The sequence below is a fragment of the Dermatophagoides farinae genome, chromosome 4 (assembly GCF_024713945.1).
Source record: "Dermatophagoides farinae isolate YC_2012a chromosome 4, ASM2471394v1, whole genome shotgun sequence".
In the NCBI taxonomy this organism is placed as follows: Eukaryota; Metazoa; Arthropoda; class Arachnida; order Sarcoptiformes; family Pyroglyphidae; genus Dermatophagoides; species Dermatophagoides farinae.
Genome location: NC_134680.1, coordinates 4,978,593 through 4,995,240, shown reverse-complemented (window position 1 = coordinate 4,995,240; position 16,648 = coordinate 4,978,593). Strand labels below are relative to the sequence as shown.

Sequence of the window (16,648 nt, the reverse complement as noted above, 5' to 3'; positions counted from 1 at the left end):
TTTTGTTTTCTATTCACTATAGTATTAAGTGATTGTTTCTCAAGAATATGTGTCTAAATATAAATGTTGATGGATTCCCACCACTACCACCACCACCACCATCACCACCACCACCAACATCACCATCATCATTATCATCATCATTATTTTTTTTATGATCTATAGATCATCATTAAAATTTTTTTTTAGGTAATTCTTGTCTTTTTCTTTGTGTGTGTGTGTTTGCGTTAATTTCATTTCTTAATTTCTTTTCCATTTTATTTTATTTTACTTTTTCGTTGAATTTCTTTTTTTTCATTTTTTTAACAAGCAAATTCATTTTTTTATCTTGTTTCAATTAACATTCGATTATTCGATCGGATATTTTCTATTTTTTGTTCATATTTTTCTCTGTTTGTGTGTGCTTAACAACAGAGAATATTCTATAGTTTGCCACATACTATTCAACTATAATCGGATTCTCTTTCCTTTTTCATTCAAGTATTAACAAAAAAAGGATGTTTAAAAAAAAATGTTCAACACACTTTGTCGATGACTGTGCGTATGTTTATGTGACAATTATTCACTGGAAAAAAATAGAAGAAATTAGTCCAATAAAAAGAAAGAATAAAACAAACTTGACATTCACAAAAGAGCAACAGCAACAACACAGAATGAGAATAAATGAAAAAAAAAACATTCATGCATTGTTCTGCTTATTTGTGTTTCTTTTTTTTTGCTTATATGTTTTATCGGTTACTTTTTTTTAAAGAAGAAGAGATGGGTATTATCATCATTATTTTCTCTTTTTTTCCATATGCAAGTAAAAAAAACAAACAAACGATTAAGATACGATCATCATTGATATCCAATACTCAATACCATATGACAACAACAACAACAACAACAACAAAAAAGTGGATGGTGACATTTACACTTTACAACAACAACAAAAACGAAACCAATTTCGATGCATTATGTTCTTCATACGCAAACACATACACACTATCGACACACAAGAATAATTATTTTGGATCTAGAAAACAAATTTGTTTTTTCTTCGTCTTTCTGATTATAGTGAAAACAAACAACCAGACTAATAATATTTTGAAACACACACACACAGTTGTTGTTGTGGTTAAGATTCATTCCATAGAATTTCTTCTTTTTTTTTTTTTTGGTAGTCGGCTGATGTTTTCTGTCCATTCATTCAATAATTATTGATTGATTCGTTGATATATTGTGTATATTGCGTGCAAAAGAAGCGTAATAACAAAACAACAACAACAACAACAAAAAAATTTGTTATTGTTTGTATATAAATGATAAACAAGTTACAATCATCGAATGCATATAACAGCATTGATGGTGTTGTAATAATCATTAAGAAAAGATATCCATTACGAGTTTTTTTTTCCATTTTTTCTTTCTAAAACAGTAATTAAGTAAAAAAATTGTATCACAAAAACACAGCACTTACGTTATCAGCATTCATCATCATCATTATTATTAGTGTTTGGAAAATAAAAGTAAAAATGAATTGGAAACTATTTGAAACGAAAAAAAAGAAAAGAAATTCATTCAAGAATGAATTATGAAAAAAAAATATTTCTATAAACCTAGAAAGAAAGAACATTTTCATTGGGAAATTCTTTCATTTTTTCATCAAGAGAGAAAGTAAGAGAGAAAAAAGCAAGAATTCCATCATCAATAATAATCATGATAATGATATTTGTTTTTTTTTCACCACTCTCTCTCTCTGTGTGTAATGCATAGTGTATTTGTTCATTATTTCCAGATACATTGATTGATTTTTTTTCTCTTTCTTATTCCAAAATAATAATGTTTATCTCAGAAACATTTTTGTTTCTTTTTTTCTTTTTTTTTATTCAATAGAGATACACATATATATACTATTGTTTGCTTCAGGCTGAAATTGCAATATTTAATCGAATGTGAATATATATATACAATGTATTTGTGTGTTATCAAACATTCTCAGACACCGTACACATACACACACACACACACTATCTATAGGCCAAAAATCAAAACAACAACAACAACAACAAAATAACGGTAATGGCAGCGGAAAACAACAACAACAACAATCGAATGAAATTTTCTTAATAACAACAACAACAACAACAACAAAAATTCGGGACTCGAAACGGTAAAAAAAAAATTTTTTTTTCTTTACTTTTTTTTTGCTATCACATGTAACACAAACACAGGAGGAGTATAAGTAACGTATGTCGTGTTTTTTGTTTTTGTTTTTGTTTGTTTCACGCTACAACGAACGTAGGAATCATTATTTATAATTTTCGTTTTTTTTTATGTTTTCTTATTTCTTTTTACATATTTTCTCTGTTTTTGTTGCTTTTAATAGTTTTTTTCTTTAAGAAAAAAAAATGGAAAACTTTTTTTTTACACAAAAAAAGTTTTTTCATTTTTCTTCAGTGAAATTCTTTGTTTCGTGGATTCATTTTGTTGTAGACGATGTTTCACTAGTTGTTGTTTTTTTTCGCTCCCGATGCCTGCAACGGATTCTGGTGGTACCTGTCGTCTTTTTTTTTTTCTCTTTTTCTTTTGGATGAAAGTTTCGGCAAAAAATGGTTCATTTTTTTTCATTCTTGCAAGTTTCAATTCATTCGTGATAATGATGATGAAGTTGCCAGTTTTTTTTTCTTGTTTTCATGTCGAATTTTGACAACCAAATTAATCGTAAAGGAATTATGAACTACGAATTTTTTTTGTCGTCGTTTTTGTTTATATTTGATTGAAAAAAAAATAATATCAATAATGGATATATTGGGAATCGGAGGGGCTGTTTTCAATCCCAAATATCGATACTTTACCATATAACAGTAATTATGCCAATCGAACCGGGTATTTATATGATATCTTTTGACTCGAATTCTTCGGAAAACAAAACAAAATCGTAACTAATGGAATGAAATAAAGCTTTTTTGTGATGAATTTTTTTTTCGAGAATGTTTCAACTATAGAATCACATTATCAAATATCGATAATCGAAAAATGAAAAACAAATGACCGACGATGATGATGATGATAATGAAGATGAATGCCAGAATTTTTTTCCTGAAAGTTCCAGAAAAATTACCGATGAAAAAAAACCGATGCTATACTGAATAATATGTCAAAATAAATATATTTTTTTCTCCGTTTGTACCAATTCAATTTTTGTTCTATTTTTTAATGACAGTTATATTATTAATATTTTCACACTTCTGGTTTAACATTAAGTCACACTTTCTATTTCGTTGGTTATCGTATACAGACAAACATACTAACATACACACACATCATAAAAAATGATGTTGACGAAAATAGAATCATCATCATCATCATCATCATCATCAAATGTCAAGAATCAATTGAATAAAAAACAACAAAAAAAGGAACCGTTCTAAACAGATGTTCCAAATGTATGTGGAAATAAATGGAATATTCTGCACCATTAAATAAATATAAAATGAAGTGATCATCATCATCATCATCATTCGATGTGAAAAAAACACACACACACACTTGAAATATTTTCTGTTTGTATAAAATAACAACAGATAATAATGATGAATGAATTCTGTATATGTGAAAAGTGGATATATGAACAGGTGAAAAAAAAACAAAAGAATCCAGATGTATGAATGATCAAGTTCAAGTATCGATCATGATCATCATCATAAGTGTTGTTGATGATTAATATTGAATACAGAATTCATTTTTTTTACACTGTTTCTATCTTTGTATTTTTTTCTAACTCATTAACATGTTATTTATGAATTAATTATCTTTTTTTGGGCGGGGGGAGAGAGAGAGAATTTTTCTTGATAATCGATAAATTGAAATTGAAATGTAATACAAGAAAAAAAATATATAGTCTGATGAGAAAAAAAAATTGTCAAAAACAGAAGGAAATTTTGATTTTTTTTTCTTTGGCTTCGTCTTCTAATACCATCATTTACCATCGCAATCAACTCCATTTTCTCAGGAATAAAAACAAAAAAAAACCATTGATAATTCGAAATCGGATCGAAAAACAAAAAATTAGATTTCAACCAACTTATCAACTATATATATTGATTCTATTATTGTCATTGTTGTTTGCATCTGACAGCCAGTCAGTCAGTCAGTCAGTCAGTCATTCCATTTGGACAATCGGCAGTTAGCTATATGAATCGATAATCAATAAAAATTAAATTCATATCACCGGTCATATACAGACAGATTTGTATATGTTGTTTGCATTGATTAAAATTTAATTTTGGAACATTGAAAATATACAGCCAAAAAATCCGTTTTTTTCTCGATTAATCTAGTTTGAAGTTCGAAAAATAATAAAATCGACCATTGACAAATTAACAGTCGTTTAGATAGATTAATGGATGGTATAATAATAATGATTATTATTATTTAATGTATTGTGTGTGTGTGTGTGTGTTTTTTTTTTTATTGCATATCGCGTAAATTAATTGAATTGATTCAGTCAATTAATCGAATGCAATAAAAAAAAACAGAAAGACAGTCAAAAAAAAAAATAATAATAAATTAGATTAACTCTGAATGTGATATATGTGGTAATGGTGATTTTATGCTAATCAACATCGACAAGAAAATTCAATTGTGATTCGAATTTTGTTTTTTTTTAAAACAAATTCCATACTGCCATCTATTGTGGGAAAAAAATAAACCAAGATATACATGTTTAAAAAATCAAAAGAATGTAAGTGATAAAGGTTTAATAATAGTCAACCATAAACTTTGTTGTTCATATTTTGTTGGTCAATAAAATTAATTGTTTGATTTTTATTGTCCAAAAAAAGAGAATTAATTTTTTTTTCATCAATTATCAGTGAAGAATATAAGTATCAAAGCATTTTTTATGTCCATTATCCATACATATAATATTCCATATAATTTAAAAAAAGTGAAAAAAAATTTACACAATCAATTCATGACAAGAGAAATGCAAGCAGTGGTCTTGTGTCTGTATATAAATATTTATAAGTGTGTAGAATTAAAAACAATCAAAATGAAAGAATTTAACGGAATAAATAAGAGAAAAAAGAAAATCTTGAATCCACCAAAAACAATCACCATGACCCTAATTTTTATTATAATAATGTTGTTGAAATTGATGAAATTGTTGCTGCTGTTGTGCAGTATGATGTATAGGATGATGATTATGATGATGATTATTGTATGGCTGTACATTCATTTGTCCATTCGGTATGGTCGATTGATTCGATGATGATGATCGTAATGGTCGTGTTGATGATCGATAATTATTATTGCCATTATTTGAATTCGATGATGGTGTTGTCGATTGATTGGTGTTATATGGTTGGACACCATTCGTTGTAGCCAAAAATGGTTGTTGATTCATGAATGGTGTTGTTTGTGAATGATGTGCATGATGATGGTTATGTGTCAGTGGTTGTTGCTGAAGATGTGAATGATTTTTCGTATCGATTAAATTTCCATGTAAATTATTATGATGACCAATAATATTGGTTGCAGTGGTGGCTAAAAGTTTTGAATCAAAATTACCCGATTGTGTGGGAAGAAACTGAGGAGGAGGCGGAGGAGGTGGTGGTGGTAGTGAAGGTGGGCAAATTGTTCCATTATTATTCGATAATGAACTTGAATATCCGGAAGATGATGAAGAAGACGAGGAAGAAGATGAAGAAGAGGAGAAACCAGTAGTTGGTGGTAAATTATTGGGCGTTATATTCGATGATGATGACAGACTATTTAAATGTTTACTTAGATAATGTGCATAACTATCCGGTATGGATGATGATGATGTTGATGAATTTGTATTCGCTAATAATGATGATGATGAGGAGGAGGAAGAGGTAGTCAATGAAGAATTATTGAGCTGCTGTGGTCCCGGTAGTGGTGATCCAGTTATGGTCGTTGTTGGATCTAATGGACCCATAGTCATTGCCTGTTGTTGTTGTTGTTGAAGAGAATTGTTTGAACTTCGTCTCGTTTGACGAACATTATTACCAACATCCAAACAATTGGCATCCATATTGTTAGTATTATTATTGATCCTCAATTGTCTAGTTGAAACTGGGGCGGTGGTAGTTGTAGCTGCCAGAATATTATTCAATGATGTATTGGTAGGTGTGGCAATTGTCGATGGTGTTGGTGGTGTTGGCGTAGAAATCAAACAATTCTGTTGTGATACAGGTGTTGATGAACCAGATTTTATGGTCGTATTTGATATGTTATTAATTTGTGGTGATGATGATGTTGTTGCTGTTTGGTTTGTTTTCAGTAAATTATTATTACTATTGTGGTTGCTGTTGCTATTATTTTTATTATCATCAATACTGATTGCCGAATTGGTACCATTTACTGCTCCCGATGATGATGATGTTGATGATCGTTTAGTCATCATTAATGATCTCATCATCATCATCATCATAGCCGGATCAAATTGATTCGAATCATCATCACCATTACCACCATCATTTTCATCATCATTATGTTGAGCCGAAATGATTACCATATCTTTTACCAATTTTAATGTTGAATCATAAAAATCTACTTTACGTTGTAATGATTTCATTTCTTTATGTAGTTTATTCTTTTCGGTAATAAGACCATGAAGTTTTTGTAACATAATGGACGCTTCTTTATTGTCTTCTTGTGTCATTAGGAAATGTGATGAATGTATCCATTGAAATTCTAACAATTCTTCTAATGTTTTCGGTGTTGGTGGCAGATCTATGGATGGTGAATGTTGTAGGCCAGTTGGTTGAATATTTGGTCCATAACATGGAACCATTGATGGACTGAATGGAATTTGTGATCTTGCAATGGCCATCGATTTCGATGATGCGGATGATTGGGGAATAGTCGATTGAAGATTGGCCATCGATGAAGATGTACTTAGTGAACGAGAAAAAAAATCGAAAAATTCAAATGGAAATTTCGAAAAAACTCCAATAAACATACCATGTTGTCAATAATTTATTATCATTGGAATGATGTATAATTGCTTTATTATTGCTGGCTAGTTCTAATGGATGATCCACGCTGTTATTAACACCAGTATTGATCGATAGAGCAGTACAATAATTACTACCATTAATATTTGCATGAAGATTTGGTGACGCTAATTGTGGATAGATTGGATGATGTATACAGGCATTTGGCACTGGTTGATGATGGCAACTAAAATTCAACGAAAAAAAAACATAATTGTCAACTGATAAAAATGAAAAAAAATTTGTCAAATTACCATCCAACGGATGGAATGGTCACTTGTGATGATGATGGAGATATGTTATCCATCGATTTGGCCACAATTTTAGCTTGTATATCTTCACCATCAATGGTAGGCGTCGTCGTAGTTTTTGAATTTCTTTGATGATTAGATATTGGTGATTTTAACATGGTAGGTGATTTCAATTTGGCAACCGATTGATTATTAGTACTGTTTTGTGATTGAGATCTAAAATTTAAAAATCAGTTATAATTAAAAATTAATTTGAAAGTTTCATAATTTAACCTGGCAGATTTTTTATTAGATGCCAACATTGCAGATTTTTCATTAGATTTCGATTTTGATTGCTGTTTCGTCGATGTTGATGGTTGATTAGTCTTGGTTTTTTGGCTATGGCTACGTGTTTGTGAATTTTTACCACTCGCAACAATATCGTTATTGTTTTTCAGTTTCGATGAACGATTTGATGTCATTGATGATGATTTCTGAGAAATTTTAGCAAAATTAGGTGAAACAGCCAAAGTATTCGAAATAGTAGCCAAATTTGAATTCAAAATTGAGATACCATTATTATTCGAGCTATTTCGACGTTTCATATTCGTTGATGTTGCTGTGGTAGTGGAACGTTCTGATTTTTTCCGTTTTCTAATTCGAAAATCTTCATCATCGTCATTATCAGTATTGATATTTCCCTCTTCATCACTATCACCGGTATCACTGAGTATTAATTTGGATGATGATGTACGTTTTGTTGCGTTTTGGCTAGTCAAAATAGAATTAGCTGTAGAATTGGCAATTGTTGTTGTGGCATTTAATGTACCACTTTTTTCAACAATCGAAATTGTTTGACTAATTAAACCTGGTGCTTTTGTTATTGTACGATTTGTTGATGTTGTGGTTGTCGATATTTCATTTTTTAATGGCTGTGATTGTTGATTGATTTGATGTTTTGATTCGGATTTATTATTTCGATTTTTACCCGAATTAGGTTTGATCGGTGGCTGTTTCAATGAATCTACTTTTATCTTTTTATTTTTATTTGTCACTGATTTGGTCGAATTTTTTGCCGTCGTTTTAGATGTCGATTTTTTCTTTCTTTTTGTTAATGTATCATCACTAGATGAATTCGATCCGTCCGAATCGGATGATGAACCAGATGATGATGATCCGGATGATGCTGATGACGAACCTTCATCGGATAATATTAATTTCGATGATGATTGTAAAATGGATGTATTGGGTTTATGACGATTTGTCGATGCGTTTGGAATCAATGCAGTATTATTTGCCGCTGATTGTAATGGAACAGTTGCCGTAGTCGATAATGATGTTGCCATAACACCACCGGTTGAAGATGGTACAATGGTTGAATTGGACATTGGTATTTTTTTCGGTGTACTAGTTGGAGTAGTAGATGAAGAAGAACTACTTGAATCATCGGAATCAGAGTCCGATTCATCTTCAGAACTGCTTTCATCAGTATCATCGGAATTATCATCATCTTCGGATGTAGTCGATAATGAAGATCGCCTTGTTGATGATGATGGTTTACGTTTATTTCCACTCGAAGTGGATGGAATTGCCGCTGATGTTGATTGCGATGTAGCTGCAGTGGTTGCAATTGTTGACGATCGTTTTTTATTCGAAACATTTGCAGCAGTGGTTAATGGCGACGATTCATTATCATCATCGGATGAATCATTAGATGAACCAGAACTTGATGAACCACTGGAAGATGATTCTGACGATGATGATGATGCAGATGATGATGACGATGATGCTGATAATGTACGTTTACGTGGTACTTGTAATGATTCATTCGGACATGCCGGTGATGTTAACATTGATTTTGTAAATGATTGCTGATGTTTCGATAAATCGGAAGTATTATTAGTAAAATTTACATTGGTCGTTGAATAACTATTGAAGGAAGATCTTTTCATTGATTGGCTTGTGGATGAGATCATTGTCGATGTTTTCGTTGTTAGCTTATTATTATTATTGATTGAATTGGCAGAATTTTTACGTTGTTGTGATCGATTATTATTGGCTGTTTCTTTTAAAATTTTTGCAGAATTTTTTGTATCTGATGAACCGGATGATGAATTTAGGCTAGTTCGTTGCTGTGATGTCATAGGCGATATTGGTGATGGTAGATTTAATGTTGGTCGATTTGATGAAATCAAACCATCATCATTATCATCATTAAGCAATAGGAAACAATTGGATTGTTTACGATTCGGATCTTCCGGTCGATATGCGGGTAAAATTTTAATTTTGGTTCGCCGCTAATTATTAAAATCAAATTAAATTAAATAGAACAATTTCATTTGATCATAAAGATCATACCGGATTCCTAAGCTTTTCAATATGTTGTGGACAATAGGCTTTATATTTTAGCCTTGTCGCTGATGCTTCTTCACATAAATATCCTTGATATTGGGCACTAGAAAAAAAAACAATAAATATTCGAGGGAAATTTTTTTTTTAAATTTAAACAATATTCATACCAGGTAACATGAAACTTATTCGGACAATTTGGATAATGACATGACATACAACAGCCACTACGTGACGTATCCTTATCTTTGCCACTCATTTCACATAGAATACAAACACAGCCAACACGACGCGCATCAATACGATCCAAAACAATTGGTTCCATCGTATTGATATTTTCAAATTCAACTTCTGGTATGTATAATGCACAAACAACATGACACCAACGGCCATTAGCCGTTGGCTTGAATGCACCATATCGTGCTGGACATAATTCACATTTTTCGGGCTTCTGATTAATCGAACATGGTGTACAATACCATTCACCTTTCGGTATCGTTGTGATACCATAACAGGCTTCATGTACACCAATCTCACAGCCATCACCATCACAATAGATGATTACATTGTCTAGATATCCTTCATCTTGACCACAAACAACGCAACCGCCAACCATTTCTTTTTCTGTTACTGATGTTGTTGATTGTTTTTGGTTCCGTTGATTTGATGATTGTTGTTGTTTTGTTGCTGTCAATGTTGTTGTTGTTGTTGATGATTGTTCGTCTTTTATGTTACCGTTATTATCATTAGTTTGATTATGATGATTTGTTATGTTTCGATGTACAGCACTTCCCGATGATGATAATAATGATGATGATGATGTCGATGATGAATTTTGTTGATTACGGAAATGATTACTATTTAATTGATGATTTTGGTCAATGTCCATGATTCATTGGACCGGAACCAAATGTAAAATATAAAGTGCGATTGAGTGGTAAAAAGAAAATTCTGAAAATTTTCTTCTCCAAAAATACAATCATTGATTTTAGATGAACATTTTTTCATTTATTTTTTTTATAAGATATCCAGAATAAAGGAATCTAATACTAAATTCTATATGAAATTTTAAAATTTATTAATTTGTATTAATTAATAAAAAAAATGACTGAGATGTGAAACTTACATCAATGAAAAAGGTGAATAAATCAATTGGATTTAGTTTTAGTTTTTTTTAGGCCAAATCCATATCATCTATCATGTAGATATAACAGAATTTTTTCCCAAAAAAAAAATTATCAGATTAAGAATTTTCTTTTTGCTCTCCTTTCATTCATTCAGAATGATGGAAATGTAAATTATGGAAAAAATTCAATCATCTTTGATGATGATGATGATGATGATGAACATTGAATCAAAATCATTCAACACATCAATCAAACAAACAAACATTATATTCGAACACAAAACACAGAAATCGGCAGTGGAATGGCTCAATGTCGGCATTGGAAGCAAAAAAGGATATCCTCATACACACACATTTGACCACTACAACATTATCACGAGAATCAATCATTCAATATTTTCGGGTAGTAGTGGTATTCAGAATCATTATCAAATTTGTGTGTGTGTGTGTGTTTTGTGTTTTATGTTGATGATCCATCACGAGGGAGGGAGAGAGAAAGAGGGTGAGTATAAAGGAATACAATTCACATTGGATAAATTCTAATGCCGCTATCATTTTCTTCTTTGAGCCATATATATTTAAAAACTGGTAGTAGTAATGGTTGTGGTTGGATAGAGTTCCATGATTTTTTTTTCTGTCCAATTTCAAAATCTATAGCCGTATTGAAAAACATGCGCATTCTAATATTAGATTCTTGTATAATTTTTAAGAAAATTTTTATTTCAAAAAAAAAAAAAAAATGAAAAATTTAATCAAAGATTTTTAGTATGAATTTTAAAAAATATAATTAAATGTGTAAAATCACAATTAATCAGATCGGGAAATTGGCGATGAATTTCTTCGATAATTTTTCCTTTAAATCGATATAGATTTTGAATATTGGATGACAATGATCGAGTGGATGATGTATCTATTGATAGAATTTCATCATCACTATTATCATAATTTGAATCAGATAAATCATCCAAACAATCATTTCGTCGTAATCTGTTAATATAATTATTGAGTTGATCCAAACGAAAATGAATATGTTGCCAATGGTTAAGTTTTCGATGCAAATATTTTCGTATCTGTAATAAATTATCGTTTGTTGTTGTTGTTGTATTGAAAAGACGTATCAATGTTTGATGCAAAAGTTTCCATGCTTTCAATGAATCATAATTGGATTTATAATCAAGAAAATCACAAATCATTTCTAAACATTCGACAGGCTCATCATCCACAATTTGTCTAATTAAACGTAAAACATATTTAGAATCTGGACATAATCTTACGATATTACGTAAACAATCTATTTGAATATGATGATCTATATTAAGATGATTGAATTTTTTCGTGAATTCATATAGAAAAACATAGCCATTAAGATTATCGGGAAAAATTTTCGAATATTTCAACAACATTTCGAATGCTTCTTGAGTATTATTATTCTGATAACCAAGTAACAATTCTAACATTATCATTGGAACAATATCCAAATTCAATTCCGGTAATGGTTCATTCTCGAGATGATCAATTATATCGGTGAAATTTGTTTTCAATTTTTCAACGCGTATATCCGATACAGAAGCATATATCTGTCTATTACGTTTCCATTCGATCAAATCCAAATATTCCATATAGATTCGAAAAATTATTATCAACATTCGATAGGATTTTAAAATTTGCCGTTTTTTACCACCAACTTTAAATCGACGTTCTAATTCTTTATTTAGATCATTCATGAATGATTTACCTTGTGTCAATAATGATGGCTGTTGATGATGATCACCAACATGGATGAAATAATTGATAAGTTCAATCATTGTTTCATAACGTTCATCTAATACAAACAATAATTTCCATATGAATTTACATGTTTGTTGCATACGATCACCATTGGATAAATGACTTGGTTCGGATCGATATAATGTGAATATGAAATTTCTCATCAATATATAACATGGAAGACGACGATCAATGATTAATGCGTCGGTTAGCTGTGTGAATGAATTCCATTTATGACCAGCATACAGATCACATTGTAATCGTAATAATGAATCTTTACGATTTATCAGATGTTTTCCCATATGACTGATGCACCACATTTTTTCATTGATATTATCACCATCATCATCATTCCATTGATTCGAAGAATTTGATTGATCATCATCATCATCTTCGTTATGGACAGAATTTGATTTGTTTTTCCGTTTCGAATGACTTTTATTTGATGATGAAAATGATGACTGTGATGGTGTTGAATGAGATATGTCCAAATATTCATAACATTGTTGGCCATTCGATTCATCGATTGTTGATCGTTCATCAATGTTCATAGATGTCTTTATTATATTTTCAATCATATCAGCATCATTGCTGGATGGTTGATTATCATTAGACATGATGGTGATGGTGATGATGGTTTTTGTTTAAAAAATTGTGATGATGTAAAAATTAATTTGTCATGTCGTTTATGAACACAATTTTCAATATCACGTGCATCTTGTTAGCATTTGATCTTGTCTTGCATGATTTCATCAAATTCAGGATTGTAAAATTTTTTAAATCTAAATCGGTAAATAACGAAAAAAAATCTTCTGCTCATTTTATTCAAATTATCTGATTGTTGTTTTATTTTTTTTTTGTAATCAGGATTACCATGGCGTTTCAGTTGTCCGGTAAAAATGATCATCCTTCGTCATCAACGGCTGCAGTTCCATCAGCCGAACAGATGCAAAAAGAATCGAAGAAAAAATTGATGCATAACATTTTCTATTTTGGTTTCATCATAGCTGGTTTACGTTTTGCTTCATCCATGTTGAATGATGGTTCAGCTATTGTAAAAATAACATGAACATTATTTTTGTTGATTTAAATTTTCATACATATATGAATCATAGAAAAATATCTTGAATCTTTGTTTATAAATGATTTGGAATTGAATTGTGTAAAATGAATAAATTTTTGTAGTCAAATCAAATATCTTTGTTTTCTTAATAAAATGATGATGAAAAATTTTTTTTTGTTTAATTTATGATTCACTACCAGATGGCACATCATTATGTTGTTGTTGTTTTTTAATTTCATGTTGATCGATCAATCGATTTCAATATATATTGAGATGATGATCACATTAAATACTGGATTAATATTATTCTGGAACATATTGTCCACCGGAATCATAATTTCCGGTACGATAACTCTTAATGGTCTACAATCAAAACGGATTCCCGAATTTATACGATCATTGGTTCTATATGGAAAATTTAAATCATTAAAACAACAACAATCGAATGATAATGATTCGATGATAAAACAATGGCCAACATATTATCGTTTGCTATCGATACTCGATGCAATCATTCGAATGTTAGAGGTACCAAAATATTGGTTCCGTCATTTTTATATAATTTCATTCTTAATAAATTCTACGCTAATCATTCGAATGTTTTGTTATTCGATACAATTTGAAACAATTATTCTTATCGGATTACAATGGCTACAAAGTTTACGACGTTTATATGAAACTTTTTATGTATCCATTTATTCTGGTAATACGATTAATTTAGTTCATTATATTGTTGGCATATTTTTCTATATAACAATTGGATTAGCTACCTTTAATGATTGTCACCTTGTTCAATCATCAAATTCATCATCATCATCATCAATGATTGCTGTGTTTATTTTCTTTACCAGTTCGGCTATTCAATATCAATCACATCGTATTCTGGCCAAACTTAGAAGCAGCAAAGCGAAACAAAACAATGATTATTATATTCCACGTGGTGGTCTATTTGAATATATTTCCTGTCCACATTATATGACCGAAATTCTTATCTACATTTGTCTATGGTTACAATCAAGTCGTAGTTATCTTTGGTCAACGATGGTCATGTTTGTTATTGCTAATCAAACAATAGCATCATTAATGTCATATCGTTGGTATCGAAAACGATTCAATGATCGTTATCCCACAACCATAAAGGCATTGATTCCGTTTTTGTTTTGATATATTATTTTAATAATGAAATAAACATGTTTGAAAATATAAGAATTTGATTCATATTTTCCAACACTTTATATTTATTAAAATTATGATAAAATTTTTTAAAAACTATATTCGACAAATTATTCAACCATAATCGAATTACGTGCAATAATGGCCTTATTTTCCAAATGTTTGGTCCAATCAATTTGTTTCATATGTTTAATGGAACGGACCAGCACATCTTTGGCTTTTGTTGATAATTCTAGAAGGGTTTTGGTTACAAGATCAACCGATACTGATAGTTCATCTGAATGCCAGCAATCATAATCAGTTATTAAGGCAAGCGTTGCATAGATTAGACCAAGTTCATTAGCCAACTGTACTTCGGGTACCATTGTCATGTTAACCAAATCAGCACCCCATGATTGATATAAACGTGATTCGGCTAATGTTGAAAATCTAGGTCCTTCAATACAGACGGCAGTTAATGCTCGATGACAAATATAGCCAGCTTCGTTGGCACTTTTGTACAGGATATCCTGTACGGTTGGATCAAATGGACGAGGTTGTGGAATATGTGCCACTTTATAGAATGATCGGCCACCACGTACATTTGTACGATCAATGTATTGATCCATGATTCCCAGATGACCAGGCGCTATGCTTTCCTTTAATGAACCACAAGCCGATGTTGCCAAAACATGTGTACAGCCTAGCTGTTTCAATGTCCAAAGATTAGCACGATAATTAACATTCGATGGACTAATATCATGTTGGCGACCATGTCGACCAAGAATGTAAACATCGACATTGTCGATTTGTCCATACACTAATTCCGAATCTGATGGTTGACCATAAGGAGTATCCGGTGCCTTTACCATTTTAATATTTGTCAAGATAGTAGAATCTTGATCCAGGCCGGTACCGCCAATAATGCCGATTGTTAATTTCGAAAATTTCATTTTTACAGTTGGCTTAGTTTTCAACGAAACAAACAAAAAAAAATGAATCAGTTTTACACTCACTAACAATGATGTTCTTGTCGAGCGATCAATGTCAATATGACTCAAAGAAATTTTTTTTTTATCACTATGAACTTTGAACATTGATAACAACTTGATCGAATAAAAAAATATATCGAACAAAAAAAAATTCCAATGATGCGCGCGCTCAATATCTCAAAACAATCGATACATCGAATCGAATTTTATTCAAAAATTTCGTTAAAAATTATCGAAAAAAATTCTCGATAAAATTATGGCAGCAATTGTGATTGCATAAAACAACAATCTTCATAAAGAAATGCAATGAAATCGATGGCCATCAAACCGACAGCTGTTGCATGTGTTTTTGTATCAACATGAACATCGAAAAAAAATTGTACACCACCATTACGAAGATCGATTGGTAACGATAGAAATGTCCAATATTCATCGAGATTTGTACGGGCCATTTTCGATTGCCAATTATTTGTATAATGATAAAGAATACGATCCGTACGATCACGTTGTCGTAGTATCCAATTTGAAATAGCCGGTCCATATGTTAATGATTTGAATCATTAAACAACCTCTGGTGAAATTATATGCGGGATAAAAACGTCCTGAAATTCTGGCACCAGATGCTTGATCACGATCAACTTTGGATACATCAAATACCATCATACCTAATGATGATAAGGTTTCAATTTCATCACTTACATAGAATGGTAATGTATTTGGTTGTGGCCGATAACCACATGTTTGATTCCAATCAAATGAACAAAATGAATAATATTGGCCATTACCATTTTGATAGACTGGATAATGTAAATCATAAAAATATCTAGCATTGATGGCATAATTATGATTAACAATTAGAATGATGATCACCAATGAACAGAGCAATAATCGAATGATCATGATCATGATGATGGGAAAAACATCACAATATTTGATCACAATAATTTTCAGCCATTTGGTCATCA

The 16,648-nt window shown here is 30.8% G+C and overlaps 4 protein-coding genes across 5 annotated transcripts; 1 reads left to right on the top strand and 3 right to left on the bottom strand.

Moving 5' to 3' along the window:
- Positions 1-4,779: 4,779 nt before the first annotated feature.
- LOC124490642 (uncharacterized) lies at positions 4,780-11,322 on the bottom strand. Of its 2 annotated transcripts, XM_047053177.2 has the most exons (7): positions 10,710-11,322; positions 9,754-10,639; positions 9,593-9,689; positions 7,529-9,531; positions 7,259-7,471; positions 6,973-7,191; positions 4,780-6,905 (listed from the first exon to the last, which is right to left on the bottom strand). In XM_047053177.2, exons 2-7 carry the CDS (start codon positions 10,470-10,472, stop codon positions 5,108-5,110), a joined length of 5,049 nt encoding a protein of 1,682 aa, XP_046909133.2. In that variant the 5' UTR covers positions 10,473-10,639; positions 10,710-11,322; the 3' UTR covers positions 4,780-5,107. The 2 variants fall into 2 exon arrangements, with proteins under 2 accessions (XP_046909133.2, XP_075586444.1); XM_075730329.1 differs by having other exon boundaries at positions 9,754-10,766.
- A 139-nt stretch (positions 11,323-11,461) lies between these two features.
- LOC124490275 (uncharacterized) lies at positions 11,462-13,241 on the bottom strand. The gene has a single exon (XM_075729971.1). The coding sequence runs from the start codon at positions 13,091-13,093 to the stop codon at positions 11,462-11,464; it is 1,632 nt and encodes a 543-aa protein (XP_075586086.1). The 5' UTR covers positions 13,094-13,241.
- A 511-nt stretch (positions 13,242-13,752) lies between these two features.
- LOC124490645 (polyprenal reductase) lies at positions 13,753-14,808 on the top strand. The gene has a single exon (XM_047053182.2). The coding sequence runs from the start codon at positions 13,753-13,755 to the stop codon at positions 14,701-14,703; it is 951 nt and encodes a 316-aa protein (XP_046909138.2). The 3' UTR covers positions 14,704-14,808.
- Positions 14,692-16,615, bottom strand: LOC124490646 (S-methyl-5'-thioadenosine phosphorylase). The gene is given in 3 exon segments (XM_047053183.2): positions 14,692-15,590; positions 16,049-16,237; positions 16,239-16,615. Coding segments are annotated over 3 exon segments (1,308 nt in total). The 5' UTR covers positions 16,590-16,615; the 3' UTR covers positions 14,692-14,822.
- Between the last annotated feature and the right edge of the window lie 33 nt (positions 16,616-16,648).

Coding starts and splice junctions, on each gene's coding strand:
- LOC124490642 (XM_047053177.2), bottom strand. CDS start 10,472: ATGGACATTGACCAAAATCATCAATTAAATAGTAATCATTTCCGTAAT. Junction 7,192..7,258: donor ACCATTCCATCCGTTGGATG/GTAATTTGACAA, acceptor GTTGAATTTTAG/TTGCCATCATCAACCAGTGC. Junction 6,906..6,972: donor AATAAATTATTGACAACATG/GTATGTTTATTG, acceptor TCGTTCACTAAG/TACATCTTCATCGATGGCCA.
- LOC124490275 (XM_075729971.1), bottom strand. CDS start 13,093: ATGTCTAATGATAATCAACCATCCAGCAATGATGCTGATATGATTGAA.
- LOC124490645 (XM_047053182.2), top strand. CDS start 13,753: ATGTTGTTGTTGTTTTTTAATTTCATGTTGATCGATCAATCGATTTCA.